This window comes from Hippocampus zosterae, chromosome 18 (assembly GCF_025434085.1).
Source record: "Hippocampus zosterae strain Florida chromosome 18, ASM2543408v3, whole genome shotgun sequence".
Taxonomy (NCBI): Eukaryota; Metazoa; Chordata; class Actinopteri; order Syngnathiformes; family Syngnathidae; genus Hippocampus; species Hippocampus zosterae.
Genome location: NC_067468.1, coordinates 7,888,158 through 7,914,436, shown reverse-complemented (window position 1 = coordinate 7,914,436; position 26,279 = coordinate 7,888,158). Strand labels below are relative to the sequence as shown.

Here is a 26,279-nt window from a genome sequence, read left to right as displayed (position 1 = left end):
GGCAGGTTTATGGAACACTCCAAATTTTCCCTAGGTGTGAGTGTGAGCGTGAATGGTTGTTTATCTATTGGCTGGCAACCAATTCACAGTGTCCCCTGCCTAGTGGCCAAAGACACCTGGGAGAGGATCCAACACACCCCGCGACCCGTGTGAGGATAAGCAGATCCCAAAATGGATGGATGGACTCCTTGCAATGTGAACTGCGCGAGGCTTTATTGCGTTCTGAAACCCCAAGTACAATGTTATAACGTATCAATTTTAATCCATAAGAATATGGAATGTCAGTGTATGCTGCATGTCATACACAAAGCATATTTGACAATAAAGATGACTTTGACTTCGGAAGACGCAGGTTGCCACACGAAGGAAATGGGTGTGGATCAAGGTGAAAAAATGGGGCGATAATGAAAAAGCGGTGCTCGGTCCCAATGTAAACGGCACGGCATGTAGGCCACTCATGTCTATTTTTACCACACGATTCACTATTTCATCCACGGGTAGATATTAAATTATGAATATGGTTCAGTGTTGATGTAAAAAAAAAATGTACACGGCTTATACTGTACTTTTTAGCACTTGGCGGCGTGTGGTTGGCCCAGAAATTGATTTTTTGCCTGTGTGAAAGCTTCTGATATGCATTTTGACTGCTTCGAAATTGCGCTACATCGTGCAACTGCGATTCAAGTTTTGCTCAGCGTGCTTCAGCCCTTGGAATGTGCAAACTATACACTGGAAGGCGGGAGCCCAGATTCAAAGCCCCAACTTCAGAACTGGACTTTATGCTGCCGCCCTAGAACTGATTCATTCTCCTTCCTATGGGAATCAAACAGGCAATATTTGCATTATAGATGGAAAAGAAATCAGAAATACTTAATATAAAAAAAATCTGCCATCGGGAAAAACACATCCTTAGTTGTACGTATTGAATGAATTAACCCATGTTTTATAAGCCACATTTTTAATTGAAAAGATGATTTGAAGAGAAAAACCAGAGCACAATAAAGTTGGTTCCCTTTGAAAGATTTTTTTTTCTTTTTATCTGCGATGACTAATTCATAGAAACGTACATCAGATGGATGTGCTCTGCTTTGAGATTTAAAAATATTCAATTCCCCCCCTTTGAATCCTCCATTAAATTACCATTAATGGAACCATCCGAGCGGAAGTAAACAAACTTCACAGTATTTCCCCGCTGTTTCCAAAGCAGACACACTTCACAGCTCATTTGCCGTATATCCCTCACGGTGGAGATTGCAACTAAGCATCTTCCTTTATTTTATTTCCTGAAGAAGTCTTCTTTGAGAAGAACACATACAGTCGAACAGCGTCATCAACTCCGCTGGAGCCTATCCCAGCTGTCTTCGGGCAGTAGGCGCGCGACGCCCTGAATCGGTTGCCAGCCAATCGCAGGGCACACGCAGACCAATAACCAGCCGTGCTCACAATCACACCGAGGGACAATTTCGATCACCGTGCTGCCGCCTCATGTCACGCGACGGTGTAATTGCGTATGAGGACGCTGTGTTCCCTGCACACAAGCAGTTCAATAGTTAGCAAGTGCAGCAATTTCTCATCAGTGCTTGGGCCAGGCCTTCAATCAGTTCCATTAACAAGCCCAAACGAATGGTAAGTCCTCCCTGCAGCACCTGCTGTGCGACTTCTGCCCTGCAAAGCCACGCTACGGATCCAAACAAGCGCTGTTTCGACGTCGACAAATCCCAGTTAAATCGGTTTCAGTCAGAAGCGTTTTCGATGGCTCTCACCGTTGACAGCTCTCCCTCAGAGAAAAGCTGATTTTTTACTGTTCAAACATTACCGGTGGAGGCCACGCTATGAACTGTCTTTGAGTACTCACAGTACGCACTCACCTAGTAGTAACTTGCTCTGTAGGATTCTCGTGGCTGTCGCGAGAGCACGACTTGGAATTCGAAACACCTCCATCGTCGCATTTATGATTCAACCCGTTTATCAAAGGTGAACAGTCTTCAGAAATCCTCTTATACGAATGCCGATGTAGGAATCAGAAATAGCTAATACAGCATGTAATGTTCTTTGCAGATGATTCATCCTTGGGGGACCTTTCGTCCACCATCATCTCACCACGCCCCCGTTTTGCAGAGAGCAGCCAGAAGCAAAACGGATGCGATTACGATGTCAAATACACAAAAGTATCGTTACTTGTCACGACTTAGCTCGTGCGTCAAATATAGTACTGGCGTGTGTCATGCTAAGGCAATTACAACCTCGTTTATCGCGGTTAATAGGGACCAAAACCACCTGCGATAAACGAAAATCCGTGAAGTAGCGACCTGCCCCCCCGTCCATATAGGTACATGTACATAATATTTGCAATGCCAAATTTAATGGTGTACATGCATGTAGAAGTAAATTTTGAAGTAATTAACACGACTTCATGCTGTATACTTAAAGATTTAAGTTAGGTTAGTTTATGAATAACAAAATACAGTTGCTCTATGTGACTCGCTGTTGTTTTGCTGACCTTCACTGCTTTTCGCGGACCTTTTGCGGACTTAAATAAAAATTACAATATGTTTGAAAAAATCTGTGATGCACTGAAGCCGCGATAAACGAACCGCGAAATAGCGAGGGATCACTGTACTAAACTTCACTTTTTTGGGCGGGGGCGGGGGGTTGGGGCAGAGTGGATGCCGATTAGGTTTAGTGAACTCTGGAACTCACTCCCACCCGACATCCGAAATATTGTCTCTCTTCCCATATTCAAAACTCATCACAAAACCCACCATTTTAAAATTGCATATACAGTTTAAACTAATCGCTTTTTATTATTTATTATTTTATCTGTGGTTGTATTGTTCTTTTTTGATTGTAAAGTGTCCTTGGGTATTTTGAAAGGCACTTATAAATAAAATGTATTATTATGATTATTATAATTATTATTGGTGAAGATTCATCATAAATGTACACATGCCCTGTGAAGGAAGGGCTGGCGACCAGTCCTGGGTGTACCTTACCTTTTGCATAAGGTCAGCTGGAATAGAGGCTCCTGATCACCCAAGTGAAGACGGGCGGGTGGATGGAATAAAAGTGGTCAAGGGGGCTGTGAACGAGGCGACAACAAAACATGAAAAGGGACGCAGGGATTTCTGGCAAGCGCAGGCAGTCTACCCGAAATTGTTCATTCTATGTGGGCGAGACGGTTTACTCATCCATCTAGCCATCGATCAATCTATTCCATCCACCCATCCGTGAATAAACTCCTGATTCCGTTTGAACTTGCTTCTACTCCTCCTATTCATATGCATGTTTGAATATGAATGATGTTCCTGGTGAAATGTGTCGTACTTGGCTCCCACATTAAATTTATTCATCAGTTCCAGTTGAAAAAAAAAAGGATTCCCGGAAAACTTGAATTTGGGATGTTCCAAATAATTTGAATAATATTTTACAAGAATGTGAGGCTATTAAGATAATAAAAAAACAATTTTGTGTAACGCGCTGGGTCTCGGTGTGTTTTTCCACATGATAGAAACCGTTGAAGGCATATTGGAGTTTCCCGTCGTACTCGCACAGTGCCGACAGGCAGAGCTGTGTCTCGAATAAATTGTACAAATTCACGCGCAGCAACAGATTGAATCCGAGATTGAAGCTGGCGGGATCTTTGCCGCGGAGTTGTAAATTAGATAGATCTGATACGTTCAGCCGTACGCCGAACACAACCCCGGAAGAATCAAACGGAAACTTTTAGAGGGTTTTCTGTTTTCCTTGAAGTCATGCGCGTTCCTCACACGATACACGTCGGTGTATTTTTCATGAAAAATATTCACCCCCGCCGTATAAACATGACCGCCGAACGCATGGTTCTCTGCATACAAATCACAAGAGGTGGATCGGAAATATAAACGATGTTTGCAATTTACAGACAGATTATCATACAGAGCGCTGGGTCTGCCATTTTGGTGAGATTATTTATGTCAACGTTTCATCCATCCATCCATCTATTTTTGAATTCGTATATCCTCACGAGGGCCGCGGAGAGGGGGGAGCTGTCTTCGGGCAGGAGGCGGGTAAACACCGTAAACTTGAACTAGTTACCAGCCAATAGCAGGTGTACGTTTCATACCAGCGTAATAATAAGCATGTTGTTCAATTAATATGAGCCGGACACTGTCGATCATGACAGACAGATCATGATCATGAAAGGCTTGAGCGCCGAACAAGGCACATTTTCTTTTTCTTTTTTTTTTTTTGCTGGACTCGACTCGTGAAAGAAAATGCCCCCGTGCAAACCCCTGACTTGTTTTTAAATCCATCAATTATAACACATGATGCTTCTTGAGAGTCGAAAATGCAAAGCCGCTGGGTGCATTTTAATGGGGCAGAGCTACCAGGCATTTGCAAAGGTGTATACCGTATTTTCCACACTAAAAGGCGCACCTTCAATGAATGGCCTATTTTGTCATTTTTTTCATACATTGGGCGCACCGCATTATAAGACGCAATCTACAATGCATCCACTAGATGGAGCTACGCTCAAGGAAACATCAACAGATGTCGATCAGATGTCAGTAAAACGTATTTAATAAAGCAGCGACACAGTTCACTTAACCAACAGCAAGTTATAACATTGACTCGTTAACGTTGAACTCTCTCGCTGCTGCTCTATATCCGTGTTCAACTGCCTAACCGATCGCCTTAAGTTTGAACTCTGCGTTGTCAGCAGGTCTCGAGCAAGGAGCCTTTTTGGGGGGTCAAAATATTACCGTAATGACCTTACGCAAGGCGCATCGGATTTTAAGGCGCACTGTGAGCTTTTAAGAAAATGGAAGGCTTTTCAGTGCGCCTTTTCCTGCGGAAAATACTGTACTTTTTTTCAACAAGTACATCTTGCTTTATTTGATATAATACTAATTTGAGGGATTTCTCTTGACATTGAAAAAAAATTGATTTCTCCTCCAAGTAAATACCTTTCGTCTGGTTGACATGGAAGGTTGCTTGTTTCCGTGTATGCCCCTGTTCCTGTGATTCATTGGCGGGCACTTCTAAGGTCAAGTCAGCTGGAAGAGGCTCCAGCTCCCTGCGACACTAAACATGGGTAAGCAATATGGAAAAAAGACGACGGGTCTTTTCAGTTATAGCCTCCTTTGGCCCCGATGCAAGTGGACCTGAACAATGAGAATTGAACATTCAAATATGAGGCCCTCCCCCTCAAAAAGTGAAGTGACAATCAGTTTTGGCAAGTTGATGACACTTATCATCCCCGCAATTACATGCTTGGGTAATATAGTCAAGTCGTCGAGGAACAAAGCGCGTTGCTTTCTCCATCGAAGTTTGCTCCCGTCTGGTATATCGTTGTCATGTATGTGTTTACGTTTCCACCGTGGATGTCGGGATTTCAAAATAGCTCACCTCACGAACGCAAGTGTCATGTTTCCTCCCGGTAGACACATGTTTTGAAACCGGGAATTTGAAAGGGCCTTAAATAATTCATGATATTGCATTTTGTTGGTCCAAAAAAAAATAGCAATGTAAAAATTGTACATTTTGCAGAATATCTGCCAGGGGGCTTGTTTATTTTTTCGCATTCACCCGCCCCCCACCCCCGTGCCCCTCATCTCTTCTCCCAGCTGTCTCCCTTCAACACCTTTGCGGCTTCCCACGATGACCCGTTTTATTTTCCCTGCATGTCTCAGCTGTTCTCTTTGCCGCTCTGCTCCTCAGCTCTTTCAATCGACCACCAGAAACCGCGCCTTTCATATTATCTGCTGCAGAAACGGGATTTTTCCATCAATTGAACTAAATTTACGACCGGGACATTTGGTTGACGACCCGTGTCAATGTTAGAATTCGCAGAGACGGACGGATGAAAAGGGAAATTGCTTCCCGTTTGTGTCCCCACTTTGACCTCGAATATTAGGGTGTATGTTATCTTGATGTGCGGTAAATCAGTAAAATTTCCAATATATCAATTGGAAATTGGTGACTCTGGTTGAACCCCAACCCCACCCCCACCCCAAGGATTAAGAACATGTTTTTCAAGAGAAACCTGGCCAAGACAGGCAGCAACAAAAACACCAAGTGTTCCAAACATACAAAGAGAAAGCAAGAGCAATTTAAACAGCACTTTATTATTTTGAGGTACTTGTAGAAGCTGAATCGATCAGAAAAAAGAGGTACTTCTGAGTTGCAAAAATGGGTCTAAAAGCTACCATTTGGACTTTAAACATTAAATATAAAAAATGGAATAACTTCAAGTATTGTGCTTTTTGTTTTTCTGCAGAGTGATGCATTGGGAATATTTTGTGCCTGGTGCTTCCTGATACCTTTTTTTTTCTATTTCAAGCTCCTTTCTAACTCTTCTGCACTATGTGAATAACCCCTTTGCACTGTTGCAGGGAAGGACGTTTTTTTCCCTTTGTCGTGAAAAATCGAGGCTTTTAAGAGAACAGTAAAAAAAAAAATTGACGTTTGGGGTCAGAGATGCAGGAAAAAAAAATAAGAAAGAGGACTGCAATACAGGTTGCCTAATTAGCCAATGTGCGGGATTCTTTGCACCGAAGCTCAGCTTTGCTTTCATCTGACTACAACACGCGCTTCAAAGCATTCTGTGAGTCATTTCGATGTTCACTGGCACATTTCAGGCAAATCTCTATGTGCGCCTTTTTGAACAATGGGGCCTTGCGGTTACTGCCATGATTTCATTTTCACTTCACTTGTATGGAACTCCAAACATTTTGTGTCTTCCACTTGAGAAAAAGACAGGCAGCTGAATCGGAACAGTCAGTCAAAACAGTCAAAAGTGGAACTATTGGAACAGTCTAATAGTTCCACAAAGAATTTGACTGATGTTTTTTTTGGGAACCCATTTCAGCTGTGTGCAGGTTTACAAACTGTCCCTGTTCTTTCGTGTTGCTCCTGCGGGTATAGCAACAAGGTAAAATAAGTGTGCTTCGTATATATGTCAGAACAAGTATTGGTTGTTCTAAGGACTATTTCTTTTGCATGGGGAAAAAACAGCCGTTTAGAGTTAGGTGACAGTGGATAGACCGGGTCGCAGATGGTGGAGAGAAAAAGTAATTCAGGTGCTCCAACTATCTACTGAATGTGATGGTGTGTGGGCTTGATGCTGCCGTGTTGGTTTTAGGAGAGCATTTGCGCAGCTTCGCGCATGCGACGAATTTCAACGCAGTCAGTCCGACTGCGACTGAACAAAAAAGCGGAGAGCCGGGGCTTGTGCGTGTCCTGGTGATTTTATTCCGTAACATCGCCCTGGAGTTCTCTAGAACCACTGTTTTATTGCAAGGATTAAACCCAAAACTTGTTCCATTAAGCTGAAAAAAAATTGGCCAAAATGTCTTCCCTTTCAGTATTTCAATAACTTGTCATTATAACAAGAGACATCTTTATGTCAAGACATTGACATTGCTCTCTTCCAGATCTGTTTTGACCAGCTTGTGATAAAACCCAAACAAAAATAATTGTTGGCAGTTACTTGGAACATAACATTCAGGTATAACCGTGAGCCTCATGCTGCTTCATCAAGTCAAAACAAATACATGATGTAATCACATATGTCCACTTATTATTATGCAGCGTCCTGCTCTTTTGACTTACTCCATATTCATTTTGTGATTAACTTATTTTATTAGGGATAAAAGCGAGGCATGGAACTCCATTTCAAGTTACGTCTCATTAATTAGAAGCTTCAGTTCTTTCCGTTCAGAACATGTCATTTAAATAAGATATTTCACACCTAAAGCAACATATTCAAATAAATACAAAAATGCAATAGTTTGTGAAAAGGAAATTCCTGCCTACCTTCATGGAGACCTGACTCGGCGACATGGGACGCACTTTTGCAGCGTGTTAATGGCACGAACAACCGTTTTTAAATTATTCACATGTCACTGCAAATTCCCATTCAATTGCACATGAAACAAACTTTGAATCGGAATTCCGTAATAACAAACAAAAGATATATTTCAGCAGCTCTGGTCGCAAGCTGCAATTGCCGAGCGCTGACGTCGAACTACTTCCGGTATTGCTGGTCACGCGCCACTGTAGGTTAAAGGGGAGTTGTTGTTTTTTATTATCTTTGATTTTTTTAAAAATGTTTTTTTGGGGAAAGTGAAACGAATAGCACTTAGGCTGCGATGTACACTATCACAAAAATAATATATGAATATTAATAACACGTACACGGAATCACATCTTTTTTTTCTTACCACACCCCTTGATCGATTTGGACCATTCCGACTGGTTGAAAACACCTGTTCTCGACATAATCATAAACAACAGTCATTGACAAATATTTATTTTGCATCAAGCAACCACATGCACAAAATCTTTTCATTTTGAACAAAAATGCTATCCCCTCCGAGAGTCGTCACCTTACCGTGGTGGAGGGGTTTGTGTGTCCCAATGATCCTAGAAGCTAAGTTGTCTGGGGCTTTATGCCCCTGGCAGGGTCACCCATGGCAAACAGGTTCTAGGTGAGGGGCCAGACAAAGCACGGCTCAAAGACCCCTATGATGAATGAAATAAATGGATCTAGGTTTCCCTTGCCCGGACGCGGGTCACCGGGGCCCCCCTCTGGAGCCAGGCCTGGAGGTGGGGCTCGTTGGCAAGCGCCTGGTGGCCGGGCCTACACCCATGGGGCCCGGTCGGGCACAGCCCGAAGAGGCAACGTGGGTCCCCCTTCCCATGGGCTCACCACCCATGAGAGGGGCCAAAGGGGTCGGGTGCTATGTGAGCTGGGCGGCAGCCAAAGGCGGGGACCCTGGCGGTCCGATCCTCGGCTACAGAAGCTAGCTCTTGGGACATGGAATGTCACCTCTCTGGCAGGGAAGGAGCCCGAGCTGGTGTGTGAGGCAGAGAATTTCCGACTGGATATAGTCGGACTTGCCTCCACACACAGCCTGGGTTCTGGTACCAGTTCTCTCGAGAGGGGTTGGACTCTCTTCCACTCTGGAGTTGCTCACGGTGAGAGGCGCAGAGCAGGTGTGGGCATACATTGCCCCCCGGCTCAATGCCTGTACATTGGGGTTCACACCGGTAGACGAGAGGGTTGCCTCCCTCCGCCTTCGGGTGGGTGGACGGGTCCTGACTGTTGTTTGTGCATATGCACCAAACAGCAGCTCAGCATACCCACCCTTTTTGGAGTCCTTGGAGGGTGTGCTGGAGAGTACTCCTGCTGGGGACTCCCTTGTTCTGCTGGGGGACTTCAATGCTCACGTGGGCAATGACAGTGAGACCTGGAGGGGCGTGATTGGGAGGAACGGCCCCCCCGATCTGAACCCGAGTGGTGTTTTGTTATTGGACTTCTGTGCTCGTCACGGATTGTCCATAACGAACACCTTGTTCAAACATAAGGGTGTCCATATGTGCACTTGGCACCAGGACACCCTAGGTCGCAGTTCGATGATCGACTTTGTTGTTGTATCATCGGATTTGCGGCCGCATGTTCTGGACACTCGGGTGAAGAGAGGGGCGGAGCTGTCAACTGATCACCACCTGGTGGTGAGTAGGCTCCGATGGTGGGGGAAGATGCCGGTCCGTCCTGGCAGACCCAAACGTATAGTGAGGGTTTGTTGGGAGCGTCTGGCGGAATCTCCTGTCAGAAGGAGTTTCAACTCCCACCTCCGACAGAGCTTTTCCCATGTTCCGGGGGAGGCGGGGGACATTGAGCCCGAGTGGACCATGTTCCGTGCCTCTATTGTTGAGGCGGCCAATCTGAGTTGTGGCGGTAAGGTGGTTGGTGCCTGTCGTGGCGGCAACCCCCGTACTCGCTGGTGGACACCAGCAGTAAGGGATGCCGTCAAGCTGAAGAAGGAGTCCTATCGAGCCTTTATGGCCTGTGGGACCCCAGAGGCAGCTGACGGGTATCGACTGGCCAAGCGGACCGCGGCTTCGGTGGTCGCCGAGGCAAAAACCCGAGCGTGGGAAGAGTTCGGTGAGGCCATGGAAGCCGACTTCCGGACGGCTTCGAGGAAATTCTGGTCCACCATCCGACGTCTCAGGAGGGGGAAGCAGTGCACCACTAACACTGTGTACAGTGGGGATGGGGCGCTGCTGACTTCGACTCGGGACGTTGTGAACCGGTGGGCAGAGTACTTCGAAGACCTCCTCAACTCCACCAACACGCCTTCCTTGGAGGAAGCAGAGCCTGGGGACTCTGAGGTGGGCTCTCCTATCTCTGTGGTTGAAGTCACCGATGTGGTTAAAAAGCTCCTCGGTGGCAAGGCCCCAGGGGTGGATGAGATCCGCCCGGAGTTCCTCAAGGCTCTGGATGTTGTGGGGCTGTCCTGGTTGACACGCCTCTGCAACATCGCGTGGTCAACAGGGAGAGTGCCTCTGGATTGGCAGACCGGGGTGGTAGTCCCTCTTTTTAAAAAGGGGGACCGGAGGGTGTGTTCCAACTACAGAGGGAACACACTCCTCAGCCTCCCTGGTAAGGTCTATTCAGGGGTGCTGGAGAGGAGGGTCCGTCGGGAAGTCGAGCCTCAGATTGAGGAGGAGCAGTGTGGTTTTCGTCCCGGCCGTGGAACAGTGGACCAGCTCTACACCCTTAGCAGGGTTCTCGAGGGTATGTGGGAATTCGCCCAACCAGTCTACATGTGTTTTGTGGACTTGGAGAAGGCGTTTGACCGTGTCCCTCGGGGAGTTCTGTGGGGGGTGCTTCGTGGGTATGGGGTACCGAACCCCCTGATACGGGCTGTTCGGTCACTATACCACCGATGTCAGAGTTTGGTTCGCATTGCCGGCAGTAAGTCGGAATCGTTTCCAGTGGGGGTTGGACTCCGCCAAGGCTGCCCTTTGTCGCCGATTCTGTTCATAACCTTTATGGACAGAATTTCTAGGCGCAGCCGAAGCGTTGAGGGGGTCCGTTTTGGGGGCCGCAGTATTGCATCCCTGCTTTTTGCAGATGATGTGGTGCTGTTGGCTCCTTCAAACAGGGCTCTCCAACTCTCACTGGAGCGTTTCACAGCCGAGTGTGAAGCGGTTGGGATGAAAATCAGCACCTCCAAATCTGAAACCATGGTCCTCAGTCGGAAAAGGGTGGAGTGCCCCCTACGGGTCGGGGAGGAGATCTTGCCCCAAGTGGAGGAGTTCAAGTATCTTGGGGTCTTGTTCACGAGTGGGGGTAGGAGGGAGCGGGAGATCGACAGGCGGATCGGTGCAGCGTCTGCTGTGATGCGGACGTTGTATCGGTCTGTCGTGGTGAAGAAGGAGCTGAGCCAAAGGGCGAAGCTCTCAATTTACCGGTCGATCTACGTCCCAACCCTCATCTATGGTCACGAGCTATGGGTCGTGACCGAAAGAACGAGATCGCGGATACAAGCGGCTGAAATGAGTTTTCTCCGCAGGGTGTCCGGGCTCTCCCTTAGAGATAAGGTGAGAAGCTCAGTCATCCGGGAGGGGCTCAGAGTCGAGCCGCTTCTCCTCCACATCGAGAGGAGCCAGATGAGGTGGCTTGGGCATCTGATTCGGATGCCTCCTGAGCGCCTCCCTGGTGAGGTGTTCCGGTCATGTCCCACCGGGAGGAGACCCCGAGGAAGACCCAGGACACGCTGGAGAGACTATGTCACCCAGCTTGCCTGGGAACGACTCGGGATCCCCCGGGGAGAGCTGGAAGAAGTGGCTAGGGAGAGGGAAGTCTGGGCTTCCCTGCTAAAGCTGTTGCCCCCGCGACCCGGCCCCGGATAAGCGGTAGATGATGGATGGATGGATGGACAAAATGCTATCATGGGAGTATGATTTCAAACTGTACTTTGAGCGGGCAAAATTTGCAGGGCTCTGTCTCATTTTTTTAAGTTGGCTGAGCTTACGTTTTACAATTTTTTAATTGACTTATTGTCAACTCAAGAACTGCCATGTGTCTTTTAGACTTATTATTAGTACATTCCCGAGCTGTGAAAATTGTCCACATGTCCAACAGTTGAAGAGAAAGAGTGTGTACTGCTTGCCCAGCCATCAAATGAAAAATAACACAAACATGAAATCATTTGTACACTGACTGACACATCCCAATAAACAATACAAAGTTCTGTCATTTGCAGTGCCTAACTCGAGCAAATGCAACGGGATAGTTTGAATCTATCTTCAACTGTTCCATCTGCAACGCCGTGGAGAATTTTGAGATGAAAAACTCTTGTTAGCGTGACCTGCGAGCCGACATCTTTCTCCTCTCCCCCCGTTCGCTTGCTGCCAGAGGACATTAGGGAGACACCAAGCATGTCTCTTAAATCTATACCCTCGTGATCGCATTCTCTCCTCTCATTCATCAGCCGTCTTTGCGTGTCAGTCCAAGTCGACGGAGCCGCTCCCCTCGTCTGCACACCGGAGCCCGCCAGTGAGGTCGCAACCTGGCTGAGCTTCACCGTGAATGGCAGGCGGGATGGAGCTGCTCAGCATCTCTTGGCAGGGGCAGAATATATCCGAAAAAGCTTTGACAGAAGCCATCTGGCTCTTGCCGCAGCTGCCTAACATCAGCCGCAGCGGCATTTATATGTCCATTCAGTGTGGTGACACTTATGTGATGGCTTTTTAAAAATCCACCAAGTCAGTCAAGTGAACTGCTTCACCTTCATAAAGTCATAATTTGGGGAAGCGTTGTGATTATAGTGACGAGTGAGTAACATTTAGTGTCGGGAACTGCTTAGTCTTTTATTTCAACCCTGTCTCATCATTATTTTTACTATTGTTACAGTTACACTCAAATATGTACGAATAATTTAAAAATGCATCTGGAGCTAGATGTTTTTGTGTGTGTGTGTAACCACTTGAAAAATTAAAACACACACTATTTTCCAGTGCATGTTTGGGTTCACTTGTGCATTTGGTAATTATTTCTCTCTGAGAAAACCACACACACACACACACACACTCACACACGCGCGCGCACACACAAACACACACGCGTACACACACGCACAGACAAACACACACGCACGCACGCACGCACGCACACGCACACGCACGCACACACACACACACACACACACACGCACGCACGCACGCACGCACACGCACACGCACACGCACGCACACACACACACACACACACGATCATTCTATTGATTTGTCTTGATGAAGTCTTGAGTTGATTTCGCACTGTTGGAGGGAAAAAGGATCACTAACTTTTCTCAGTAGTTGCACTAAGGTCTGCTAGACACGCTGGTGCACATCCGTCACTCATTCACTGGCCTCAGCGGATGTCCCAAAGCAAAAGAGCAAGGCCCTCCATCCCTGCTTTTATTGCTGGTATTAAAATGTCACCAGTAATCCCGCAAACCTTTAAATCATGACGATTTTTTAGGACGGTGCTGTATGGAAAAATTGACAGGAGAAAAGTATTGCAGCCCCCTTTCAAACACGCGCTCACACACACGCACGCACGCACGCACGCACGCACAACGGCTCCAGAAGCTCAAACAGAAAGAAATGAAGCATAAATACTTTGACAGTGTAATGCCTGGGTGCAGATTCAGTTCCTTCAACTGCCATAAAAGTCTTGAATTTCCGATAACCCTGAAGTAGACACGGAGAACAAGGCGCACAGGCAACCGTACAGTTTGTGCCTCTAAATCCGAAACCAGTTACTCCGCCAAAACATTCTTAATTCATAAAACTGTAGTTGCAGCGATAATCCATCGCCTTGGTTTCATCGTAAATTGGCCAACACGCTAACGTGTACAGACGTGGTGGTGGGGGGTGGGGGGCTCCCCTTAATCACCTATGGGACACTTTATTAGGTACTCCCAATTAAACACGCGCTTTGTTGTAGAACTCTCGGAGACACCGTTTTTTTAAAAACTACCATTCATTCCTGTGCATAAGTGAATTAGATCCAAAAAAAGGAAAAGAAAAGACAGTGGTGTCTTAAGATTGAACTGAACTGCTTGAAGAGTGAACTGCTGGTAAAAACTTACAAAATATAAGTACTGCATCAGGCAGTGATCTCAGTTCACTTTGATTTCAAGTTCACTGTCAAGCTAAACATAAAGAGACTTACTTATTATTCAAAATAAACTCCTAACTTTGTCTTTACGTCCGCTAACCTTATCTCATCACATAATAGGAAAGGTCATAGACGGATTTCCGAAGAGCATCAATGTTTCAGCAATGCATATTTGACACAAACGGTGGAGCAACACATGGCATACATCCTTTATCCTCTGTGAAGAATGTTTACATTTATTCCAATACTGATGTGTATGTGCAGTCTATCCGTACGTCTAAAGGGGGGGGGGCAGCTTTACATTCGTCTTTATCATAACTCACTAGGGTCGCGGGGGGTGCTGGAGCCTATCCCAGCTGTCTTCGGGCAGTGGGCGGGGGACACCCTGAGTCGGTTGCCAGCCAATCGCAGGGCACACAGAAACGAACAACCATCCGCACTCACACTCACACCTAGGGACAATTTAGAGTGTTCAATCAGCCTGCCACGCATGTTTTTGGAATGTGGGAGGAAACCGGAGCGTCTTTATCATAACGTTTTTTTTAATGAAATACAATATTATAGCATAGGAAAGGATCCGTTTTGCATATTTTACATAGATCCCATCTATTAAGTAATCAAAATGGTTAACTTTTTCCACATTTTTGTATTACCTTCTAATTCCATGTACACACAGAAATCCATAAGTGAAAATAATAATAATAATTATTGTAATAATAATTCCTCCACACAACATCATTCCGATCCCCCAACAGAATATTTCAAATTTGCAGAACTAAATAAGTTATTATTCCCACTCAGTATTCATGATTTCCGCAACATTTACTGTGTATGTGACCGTGTCGGTGTCAGAGAGGATTTATAAGAATATGAAGGAACTGGGGTGGGGATCATTTGGCGTTTCCATTTTCATTTAATTGGATTATCACACTCTTTTTCAGCTGAGTAAAGAATTGCCTCAGTTTGCACCAACTCTCTGTGGAGACGAAAACCCAGCCTTAGGATGATGCTCTGTCATTCCTTTCTCCCTCTTTTCCGTCATGCTCACCAATTCCGTCCAACTTCCAGTTTTCCATCTTCATCCACTTTTTGAAATGAATCTCACTCACCAGCATGTGGCTGTTGCGCAGTGGAGCAGCAGAAATGAGGCCACAAATCTGCACTAACAATCAATGCTGAGATGCAATAAAGACGTCAATGAGCAGAATCCAACTCAACGCGCATTAAATGGAAGTGGAGGGAGAAAAAAGCACCCCTCATCCGTATTTAAATCAGAGGATATTTCTTAAATATTGACTACTGTGTAGCCTCAATAGACAACCTCATTGATTTGTGTGGTATGGATGTGAACCGAGAAGCCCCTTCTGTTGCAATGTTCTTAATTAGTGGCCAAATCAAAGTGAGTGACAGGCCAGGGCAGTCAAGGGAATTGCCAGCTCGATAAGGACGCATCTGCAACGCTCAAATCTTCTGGGACAGATTTTTGGAAAGTGTCTCCTCAAGTTATTTGCTTTCCAAGCCATATGAGAAATATTCTTGTTTCTAATCATTTATTCCTTCTTGATGTCGTGCTCGGAGTTATACTGCAAATTGCTTGATCTTCCCGGCAAGTACGTAAAAAGCGCAATCAGATGGACCATTGTCTCACACGTCTTGGTGTGATCTTCGTCTAATGAGGCTGGAAACAGCTGCTCTCGCATGCTTTTGTGAATAATAGATGCGATGGGGGGAGGGGGCACCTTTTACACCAGTCATCATGAGGTTTCCTCAGCATCTTTTTGCAGCAGATGATGGGAAGAAAGAAGGAGAAAAAAAGGCAAACCAGATAGTGGGACCAATCAAAATACGACATGATCCAAGTCCACCAAATCAAAAATCAAGAGTAACACTAAAAACTAAATCATTCTCCAGCTTAACAACCAGGCCAAGGCTATATGATGTGTGCCGGCAACAGAAACAATGAACTGATGCAGACCAACAAGACAACAAGGAACACCTGGACAAGACACGAGCGGCTGTCCGATTACTTGTCAATTTATTCAGACAGGCTACCAATACATTTTGAAAAGATTTATCGTCCATACTTGGAACCAGACAATTATTATGAGGACATTCTTGGCTTGGAACATACTTTGTGTTCATGGTGCATCAGAACTACTAGCCAAACATGCTAACCGCCAGGTCAATGTGTAGTCTTTTTGCAATATTAGTTTTCTTTCGGCCCTAAATTATTCATCATATGTGAAATCAATCATAATGCAGTCCATACTTTTTTTGTTTAAACTAAAGCGCCATCTGCTGGAAGCAATTGGAACCTGGCCAACATGGGGGTTGTTTTTCTTTACGCGTGGATCCAATGAATGACTGCATGGTGACTTATTCAAAAGTGTACCCCAATTCTAACACAAAGTCTCCTGGCATACACACAACCCAAATAAGGACAAAACTATAGAGGTATCTGTGGCGCTTGAGCACAGGAGTTTGCCCACCCTGTCCAAGTTGTACAAGGTTATAAAGAACAATCCCACAAGTAGAATGTCATTGAGTAGAGTCAAGGCTGAACTGTCAAAAAAAATTGCTACACAAACAATACTGATGATGTAGCTTCTGCAATCAGCAGCACTAGCTTCTCACAAGAACATGGAACATTTACTTTTCTATTGTGCTTTCTTCTCTGACTCAGATGCCAGAGAATGTGTTTGACGGAAATGGATGAGGAAATTGCCCAGGTGAGATGATTTGTGCCTCTTATGCCGCCTGTAATAGTAGGTTGTTTTTTTTTTCCCGAGCCCATGACAAGAAAAGGTTCTGCTGCCTTGTCACTCACTGCATGTCAGAAACACAACTCCTGTAATTGTACAGTAACGATGCGTGTTCAAAATTGCGGGTAATGCAATGACGGAAAGTGACTGCTTGCTGATTGATATGTGTGGTCAGGCACGAAAGAAAAAAATATGGATGGTGATGCTACGTCCCATTGGTTAGACTGATTTAGGACAAACTGCGCCTCCCACCCAGCCGAGCTCTTCTGGTCCACTCTTGTTGTCCGCCTCCTGTCTACGAGCTAATCTAAGATAAGGGGACAGACGAAAAAAACATACATATGAATGAAAGTGAGAATAGATGGTTTAAGATTAGATTTTAATAAGATCCTCGGTGTCGCATTATGAGAAGCGGAGAAAGCACCAACATTGCTCTTGGATGTGTTGGTAAAGTGTTATTTTGTGAATAAATCCACAATATGGCTTACGATGAATTGATGGCCATCAGTCCTTACCTGCTTTTTTTCTTCCTCCTTTTCCTTCCTCCTCCTCTTCTCTGCTTCCACCATGATGAAGAATTCTTGTTCAGCTCTGGCGATCAGTTGCTCGGGAGACTCCTCTCGCTCGGCCGCGTCTCGTCCCGCCTCGTCCTCTCGGCTCTGCTCGGAGCGACTCCTTTCCTTCAGCCGCAGCTCCTTCTGACGAGCCTCCAGGATCTTCTCGCGCTTCGCCTCGCGCTCCAACATCTGCACGTGCACAAAATTGACACAAGGAAACCCCTTAAGCTTCTGGAATCTCAAACGGGAAGGGCACCGGACAATTGTGGTGATACTTGTGGATCGCGCCAATCATGGATGGTTTGAACATGGAGCGTGTGAGCAACCATATACATTAAATAAAGCTTTAAAATCTAGTGGAGACTTTTGCTCTGTATTCGAGATCAGCGGTCTCCAACCTTTTCCCCCCAGCCTCCATGGACCGGTTTAAGGTGAGACAATATTTTCAGGGACCGGCTTTTAATGTGACAGAAAAATACAACAAAATAATATGATGTGAACTGCATAAAAACGGTGGTATTTTCGAAACATAATAATAAACACGAATCATGACACGAGAAATGTCCTAGCTGGCCGCAAGCCTCTGTGGTTGCTATGGTAATGTTTAAACGTGACTTCAAAATAAGATAGACCACAAATACAAAGTGCATGAAAAATACGACTCAACATCGCCGCCTATGATGCGGAGTGGGCTTGGTGTGTGGGAATCTCCCGATACGATAAATCCGTATTTTAAGTCAGACTCCTGATACTGTCTATTAAATGTAGCCTTCTTTTTCTTGAAAGTCATAGGCTCCTTTTCTGTCTCCTGGCTGGGCCTTTTCCCATTACCAAAGAAACTTTCCAAAGACGTTTTTTTTACTCATTTTGCTAGCTCCTGGGTTTCATTTTAGTGCTAACCTATCACGTGACCGAGAAGTGCGTCAAGAGTGGGGTACTGTAGACAGATGTAACAGAGATTCCGGTCATTTTTCAAAATAAAACATCTTGCAGATTTTAAATATATAAAATGGAAGTCACTGCGATTGGCTGGCAACTGATTCAGGGTGTCCCCCGCCTACTGCCCGAAGACGGCTGGGATAGGCTCCAGCACCCCCCGCGACCCTAGTGAGGATGAAGCGGTTCGGAAAATGGATGGATGGAAAATGGAAGTCATGTAAGTGTTTTATTCTTTCTGTGTGGCCCGGTACCAAATATCCCACGGACCTGTACCGGTCCGCGGCCCGGTGGTTGGGGACCCCTGTTCTCAATCACGACTACAATCTGAGTCTCTGCTGAACTCAGCCAAATTAGTTTGTTGCTAATTGAAGTGGAGAAAGTCAGCATGTGTGTTTAACTCAAAGATCACCAACATAGTGCCCGCAGAGCTACAGGTAGTTTGACTTTGAGGGTCTCACCTCGGCCATAAGACTCTTTTCATTCTTCTGGAGGTTGGACAGTCCCGGGCAGACCTCCAGTATTGTAGCCGCACCCTGCTGAGATCCGCAAGCCACCAGGCGACCGTTCTCGTGCAGCCGCAGGCTAAACAGAGCTTCATCACAGACCTGAAAAAACAACACTTGGTTTGAGCCGCTCACAGGAAAATGCTGTTTGGCTTGAGGCGCACGCAGAAGGGATGACTTTACCTTTACACTCAGCGTGGGGTCGCTCTGCTTAAACAAGACGTCCCAGATGTCCAGTAAGCCATCCATCTTCACCGTGAAAAAGACGGAGGGTCTAATCGGACTCCAGCAGGCATCTGTCAGGCATGACATCTGGTATCTGATCAAAGTCAAATTATATCGACATGGGACATGGCCAAGAAAAAAAAGAAGAAAAAGCAGTGAGGATACGTAATAATGGCACAATCTTGAACCACAAGAATACACACAGAAGAAGCAAAAATGCTGCTAAATGTAAGAGATGTGTTCTTGGAAATGCGGATGAGTTGTTTTGAAACAATCTAGTCAGAATTACAATTCACATCCTTGTTGGAGGAAATAAATCGGGAGCCTACTTAGTCCACATGATAGATGAGTCCTTTATGTCCTCGGACCAAATTCGAGCCCTCCAGTCACCCACAGTGAGGAAGTTTTTGGGGAAGAAGGGATTTCTTTGCAGGGCATAGACAGGTCCATGGTGACATTCGTAGGTACCCACGATCTTCTCGGCCGGAGACTTTGCCTTCCTGTTACAGGACACAACAACACCCTGCTCGGTCCCCACCATGAACTTGGTTGGCTGGAGAGACAAGAGGACATTTTAAGGGACGGACTGAGAGACGTTTACTTTCATTCAGCGTTGAATAGCTGGAACGAAACACACCATGGTGGCTTCAAACTCCAACGAGATAGCTCCCAAAGCCCGGTCCAGGTTCCCTTCCCGACCCAGGTCCAAAATTAACCGCTCCGTGGGCTCACTCAGCCGACGGACGTCCCACCACAGAACCTGGCACCAAACGCAGCGTTCAGATTTGTCAAACAGCAGCCCTTCAAGGTCGATTTAAATCAACAGACTTGTCCATCGGTGGATGCAGAGAAGGCTTCTGTCCCGGTCTTGGATTGTAACCAAATGGTTTTGTAGACCGGATCCCTGTGACTCTGCTCCAGAGAGGAAACATCCATGGACTGACCGCTTTTACGGGTGTCCCAGAACACTAAAACACACCAACACTTATTGAACATAAACACAAGAAGTCCGATGGACAGTTGCACGGACAGCTTAACTTATCCTGGTCAGGACTGCTGAGAAGCCGGACTGTGCTAACTTCTCAATAACTATGAGAAGTATGAATCCATCTTTTGCACAAACCCACCAATCTGGCCATTGTAGCTCCCGCCGACGAGAGTGTGTGAGTCTTTTGGGTTGTAGTCCAAACAGACAAGAGGAGACGCCGGCTTCAGAGTTAAGTCAGGTTTGTTGGGATTCTCTGGAAAAGAGAGAAATATCCAATCAGGACTGCGTCATATTTTGGCCCCTTGGCCTGTCTTTGTGTTTGTCGCGCTTACCAAGGTCCCAGATGTATGCATCGGGGCTCATGTCTGCGGAAGCTTTCTGGAAGTCCAGGCATGAGTAGGCAGCGGCCAGTTTCCTGCCTCCGTCGGGGTGCCAGGATAGACAGCTAACGGTTCGCTTCACCCGGTTTGGATCTCTATTGAAACAATCCAAAGTGTGACATCGACAAGTGGAAGTTTGACATCTCAAAATCGGTAAAGGAGCTCCTGCAGGATATGTTTTGTCATCAGATACCGGAAAACATAGATAGTATTAGCAAATGGTGGATCCTGAATTTCGTCCAGTAGATCTTCATCCTCAAAGTACTTCTGGTAGATGTCAACGGCGGTGTTCTGTCCAACGCAGTGGTCTATAACCTGTACCTCAGACAGATGACATAATAGAGTGCAGGATGATTTCAGGGTTAAATCGAGGCAGTGTGGGATAACAGAGGGTCTTACGCTGCCGAGTTGCGCGATGCTGTTCAAGTAACTCTCATCCTTCTCAACCTTCTTCCTGAAACGAATGGTTTGCTCCACCTCTTGGGGGTTAATGTCTTTAGGCCAGCCCCCTTCCACGTGGTTTATTCCTCGGCTTTCTGATTCAAACCTCTCTGTGTTTATCTGGAAACATAATTAAAATTGTGTCAACACAAACATGGGTCATGCTCAATGACATTTGAACAATGATTTAAAAATGAACAAATAAATACTTTTTTTAAATCAAGAAAGTGGGCGGTAGTGTGTCTGCATTAATGGTATTGTTATTTCGTTCTAATCTACGTTAGTTTTAGGTGTTTCTTAAAAAAATTAGAACATGATCTAAAAGTTAACTAAATTTTGACAAAAATAAGTTACTCATTATACCCATTAAATACTTTGCAGATATACAATTCCTACCTAATTTTTATGATAAAAAATATTGATGTAATATTTTTAATATTTTTATTCTGCTGTCAGGCTGCTGAATAAAAATAACACTAATAATAATAATAATAACTAAATGATGTGAAAAACAATTGTGAATAGCACTGCGATTTATCCACTTTGTATTTATATTGCACTTAACTGAACGGTGTTTGTTTTTTCTTCTTTCTTCTTTCTACCCGCATTCTTGCTGCGTAAATTTCCCCAGTGTGGGACAAATAAAAGATATCTTATCTTATATCGTATCTTATCTTATCTTATCTTAATATCCTTGTGAGGTTGTGTTTTTTTGTGTGTTTTCACAAGCTGTGGGCAGCGTACAATAAAGCGACGATACTAAAGAAAACCAAACCAAGAGAATTGCATGCGTTTCACTTTCTCAATTCAAGTACTGAAATTAAGTACTTCAATCGGGAACTGTATTTAGCACGGTAAGTACGCGTTCAAAGTAAACACGATGAAGCCGGAAGACCACCTGATGCTCGGACATGTCCTGAGAACACTGAAGCGCCTGACCGCTGCTCCCCCTCGGCATGAACTGCAGCGCCAGGTCCGGGTTAGGAGCCACGTCCGCAACAAGCTCCGCCGGACGGTCAGAGAAGAGACATTGGCGGCCAAAATCCCTGCGAGGCTTCGAGTACTCATGAACAATCTCCATGGCGCTCAACCCTGCCGAAAAACACCCAGCGAAACTCAAAAAAGGGGGAGGAAAAAAAATGGAGCAGCAATGGCGCTGTCGTCTCCTAGCAACGCCGCGAACACGGAAGTAGGTTCAGTCTCTTAGCGACGAGATTCAAGCTTGATTTAACGTTACACTCACATCAAACCAGACGGAAATATTTCAAAGATTTCTTGTTGGTGTCAATAAATGGAATGAGGAAACGATGAGAATTCTATTTTTTTCTTTTGGTCAACGTTCCAGTGGTCTCTTCGAAATACAGTGGACGGCTCTCAATTAAAGAAAAAAAAAATCTAATATTTTTGATGTACAATTCCTCCTCCTTAATTTCCACCCTGTTTTCAGGAAAATACTAAATATTTATCCGGGGTTTTTTATGTTTTGTTTTGTTTTGTTTGTGTGTGGGAGGGGGGCGGGTTTTTTCCCTTTTCTCCTCAATGGACATCAGTTTTGATCAGATTTCTGCTATTGGCAGACTTACGGCACCTTCCTTCCATGAACATTCATACTTTTGTGGTTGATTAGAGGTTCAAAGTTGTCCACCGGCGTGGAAGTGAGTGTGTATAGTAATCTATAGGTGCCCTGTGATTGACTGGCCACCAGCTCTAGTCCAACTGAAATCAGATCCAGTTCGGATAAATGATGAATGGGTAATCTGACACATTGGATGCATCTAAAATGTGCTCCAATGAGCACTCTGGCTTGCATCCCATCATGCAGCTGCTGTGCCTCGATGGGATCACCACCTTATCGTGGTGAGGCACTTTGCGCGTCTCCATGACCCCTGGAGCTATGTCAGCAGGAGTTTCGCACTCCTGACAGGGTCACCCAAGCCGAACAGGTCGAAGGGTAGAGGGCAGACAAAGAGTGATCCCAAACAGGCACCTGGGGGCAGGCATAGGCGGAGTCCAACAGACCGGACTACCGGCAGCCCCCTGCAACTATTGACAGGAGAAGGTTGTCATGGGTACCCTCATGCCACCGGAAACCACCTGGCAGGAGTGAAGATGGTGGGAGTGAGGACTGTGCACCCACACCCTCACCTTAATCCGAACCTCTGCGCAAGCTTCTTGGCCCAACCCCACACCCAATCCCCCACCCTGCATCCCCTAAATCCCCCAAAGTCCTGTAGCGATGTGGAATGGCGGTGGGCACAGGCCAAGGATGTGGCTGGGAGTGCCTAGCCAAACCATGCACACAGGCGGCAATGGAGTGATGGTCGTTGACACTGCGGGATGGAGCAGCGCATCTCTTCGGCAGCTTCCATTCTGACTGAGCAGCTGCACACTGCTCACCCCTGTGATGGGGAGGGACCTAGAAAAAATGGTCTAAAAATTGTCTGCTCTCCACACTCCGGACGGTAAACCGCAATCGTCGGAGCATCCCCCTTGCGGTCGAAAGGATAATAAACGAAATAGAAAAAATCTATCCATAGCTTCGTGGAACGTCCACACACTGCTGGACCTGGCTGAAACTCCTGACAGGCCCCACCGGAGGACAGCACTTGTGGCCACAGAGCTCGCGAGGTATAACATCGATATCGCAGCTCTCAGCGAGACCAGAATACATGGAGAGGACTCCCTGACAGAAGTTGGTGCAGGTTATACCTTTTTCTGGAAAGGAGTCCCCGAAGGCACTCGTCGAAACCATGGAGTTGGCTTTGCTGTGAAGTCCCAACTGTTGAAGCGCATCCCAGAATCCCCCACTGGCATCAATGAAAGACTGATGACATGGCACATTCCCCTGGCAAAGGGACGCTTCGCCACACTCATCAGTGCCTATGCACCAACTCTGAATACCGAGCACAATATAAAGGAGGATTTCTACAGAGCTCTGGACACCATCCTGCAGCAAACACCGGCTACGGACAAGCTCATAGTCATGGGAGATTTCAATGCTAGGGTGGGCACGGAACACCTGGTATGGAGCAAAGTTATTGGCCAGCATGGAGTGGGAAAAATGAACAGCAACGGCCTTTGGCTCCTCTCCCTCTGTGCAGAACATCAGTTGGTCATCACTAACACCATTTTCCAAATGAAGAACAGGTTTAAGACCACCTGGCAGCACCCCCGCCCCAAACACTGGCATCTCCTGGACTATGTGATTGTCTGTCAAAAGGACATACGGGATGTCCTCATCACCCGTGTCATGCGCGGAGCTGAGTGTTGGACTGACCATCTCATGGTCAGATCCAAACTCCTCATGAACATTCAACCCCGTCATCCAAGGACAGCTCCCAACAAAAGGCTCAACTGTCCAGCATTGAACAACCCCACCACCAGAGCCAACCTCCGGCGACTCCTTGCTGAAAACCTTGACAAGATCCCGGAGGAATCAGGTGACTGGCCAGCTCTGCACCAGGCTATCCAGAGCACAGCTTCGGAGGTGTTTGGCCAGTCAAGGAGGCGCCACCAGTATTGGTTTGACTGCAACTCAACCGAGATACATACACTGCTGAAAGCAAAGCATGAGGCCCATAAAGCTCTCCTGTCCTGCCTTACATCTCTCACCCGTAAAGCCACCTTTTCTGCAGTTAGAACAGTGACCCAGCGAGCACTCCGTATCATGGAGGACACCTGGTGGGTGCAGAAGGCAAATGAGATCCAAAACCTGGCAGACTGTAACAACACCCAGGGCTTCTACAATGCCATCAAAGCACTGTATGGTCCCAAGAAGCGGGCAATTGCTCCAGTCCGATCAGCTGATGGCTCTGCACTCCTCAAGGACCACCATGAGATCCTTGCCCGTTGGGCAAACCACTTTGAAAATCTTTTCAACCATACCAACCCTGTCAACCCACACATTCTGGACAATCTTCCAGACCTGCCAACAATCATGAGCCTCGACACCCCACCATCCTATTCTGAAACCCAGCAAGCCATTGCGGGCCTAAAGAACAACAAAAGCGCTGGTCCTGATGGCATCCCTGAAGAGGTTTTCAAACACGGAGGTAATCTCCTCACGCGCCGACTGCACCTCCTGATTCAAAACATCTGGGAACATTGGACCGTCCCGCAGGATTGGAAGGATGCTAACATTGTTGTTATTTATGAGCAGAAAGGGGACAGAGCAGCCTGTGGGAATAGCCGAGGAATCTCTCTCCTCTCCACCGCAGGAAAGATTCTGGCCAAAATCATGCTCAGCAGGCTGGTCAAGCACATCTCAGAAAGTGTGCTTCCAAAAACTCAGTGTGGCTACCGGAAGACTAGATCCACCATTGACATGATCTTTGTTTTAAGACAGCTAATGGAGAAAAGCAGAGAACATCACAAGGACCTGTACATAGCCTTCATCGATCTCAGCAAAGCCTTTGACACCATCAACCGTGAGTTGCTCTGGAAACACCTCTCCAAACTTGGGGTGCCACCCAAGTTTCTCAGCATCCTCCAGCAGCTGCGACGGCAGTTACAAATATACCGACAATGCATTTATCGATAGCTACAATGTTAATAAGAATTTGATCTGTGGCTACACAAGCTTTGAGCTTACAGCTTGGGCTCTGGTAACCAGGAGAGGGGTTAGAATCTCTTATTGTGGAATGGCACAACTCGCCTCTGAAATCTCATCAGTACTTTTATGCCCCGCACATCCGATTCCACATTTATCTCCAGCAGGTGCTCCTTCCACTGAGCCGAGGGGCCTTAAAAAGGAGAAGCAGTGTTCTTGTCGAGTCGTGGGGAGCCTACTTCAGAAATGATCTTTCACGTGCTTGCATTCCGCTTGAGGGCTTAACGACAAGCACGGCGTATGTGTCGTGAAACGCAGGTTACCGCCGAATCAAGTTGGTGCTGCTGACACTGGGTAGACTGATGCGTTCATTCATGCCGCGTTCAACAGATTGGACCAGCAGCCACGAGCAATTTAGCAATATTCTCGTGTGACTTTCCGATTGCAGTCCGCCTATTACCCGCCGAAAAACATACAGTGCGTCCGAAAAACATAGAGTACCTCTAATTAATTCTTTTTGGTCTCAACAAGACACAGAAAAACAACATGTACCGGTAATGCTTTTATTTTCAATAGGCTAGATTACTCTAATGGTGACTTATGAAATCTTTAAAAAAAAATCATTCAGGCAGCTGCAGATGATCCAAATTGCTACCACCACAGTCCTTACAAACAAGAAGAAACTGAACCACATCACAGCAGTAATTAAATCAATACGATGGCTTCCTGTGAAGTCAAAGAATAGATTTTCAAATATTGCTGTTGGTCTATGAGTCTCTAAAGCAGGGGTGTCAAACTCATTTCACATTGTGGGCCACATACGGACTCGGTAGATGACAAGTGGGCCGGACCATTAACATTACAGTATACAATACTCTACTATAAATAACCAAAATATCATGTCTTTCCTTTGTTTTGGTACAGTATAAAGAAGCATTGGCGCATTGATACTGTCTGCTGTGTAGGGTCTGTCTCAGGGACAGATTGAGACTGCTG

General features: G+C 46.1%; 1 protein-coding gene and 1 long non-coding RNA gene across 3 annotated transcripts; both read right to left on the bottom strand.

The window, feature by feature from the left end:
- Positions 1-2,650: 2,650 nt before the first annotated feature.
- On the bottom strand, positions 2,651-7,997 carry LOC127591300 (uncharacterized). The gene is made up of 3 exons (XR_007959848.1): positions 7,798-7,997; positions 4,947-5,144; positions 2,651-3,079 (listed from the first exon to the last, which is right to left on the bottom strand). It is a non-coding gene; the product is annotated as an uncharacterized LOC127591300 (long non-coding RNA).
- Positions 7,998-16,509: 8,512 nt separating this feature from the next.
- dnai2b (dynein, axonemal, intermediate chain 2b) lies at positions 16,510-21,916 on the bottom strand. 2 transcript variants are annotated; one of them, XM_052051251.1, is made up of 12 exons: positions 21,633-21,915; positions 20,693-20,854; positions 20,487-20,608; positions 20,246-20,388; positions 20,053-20,166; positions 19,754-19,893; positions 19,563-19,685; positions 19,255-19,478; positions 18,884-19,019; positions 18,656-18,802; positions 17,217-17,447; positions 16,510-17,008 (listed from the first exon to the last, which is right to left on the bottom strand). In XM_052051251.1, exons 1-12 carry the CDS (start codon positions 21,813-21,815, stop codon positions 16,997-16,999), a joined length of 1,737 nt encoding a protein of 578 aa, XP_051907211.1. In that variant the 5' UTR covers positions 21,816-21,915; the 3' UTR covers positions 16,510-16,996. The 2 variants fall into 2 exon arrangements, with proteins under 2 accessions (XP_051907211.1, XP_051907210.1); XM_052051250.1 differs by having other exon boundaries at positions 20,487-20,854; positions 21,633-21,916.
- Positions 21,917-26,279: the final 4,363 nt, after the last annotated feature.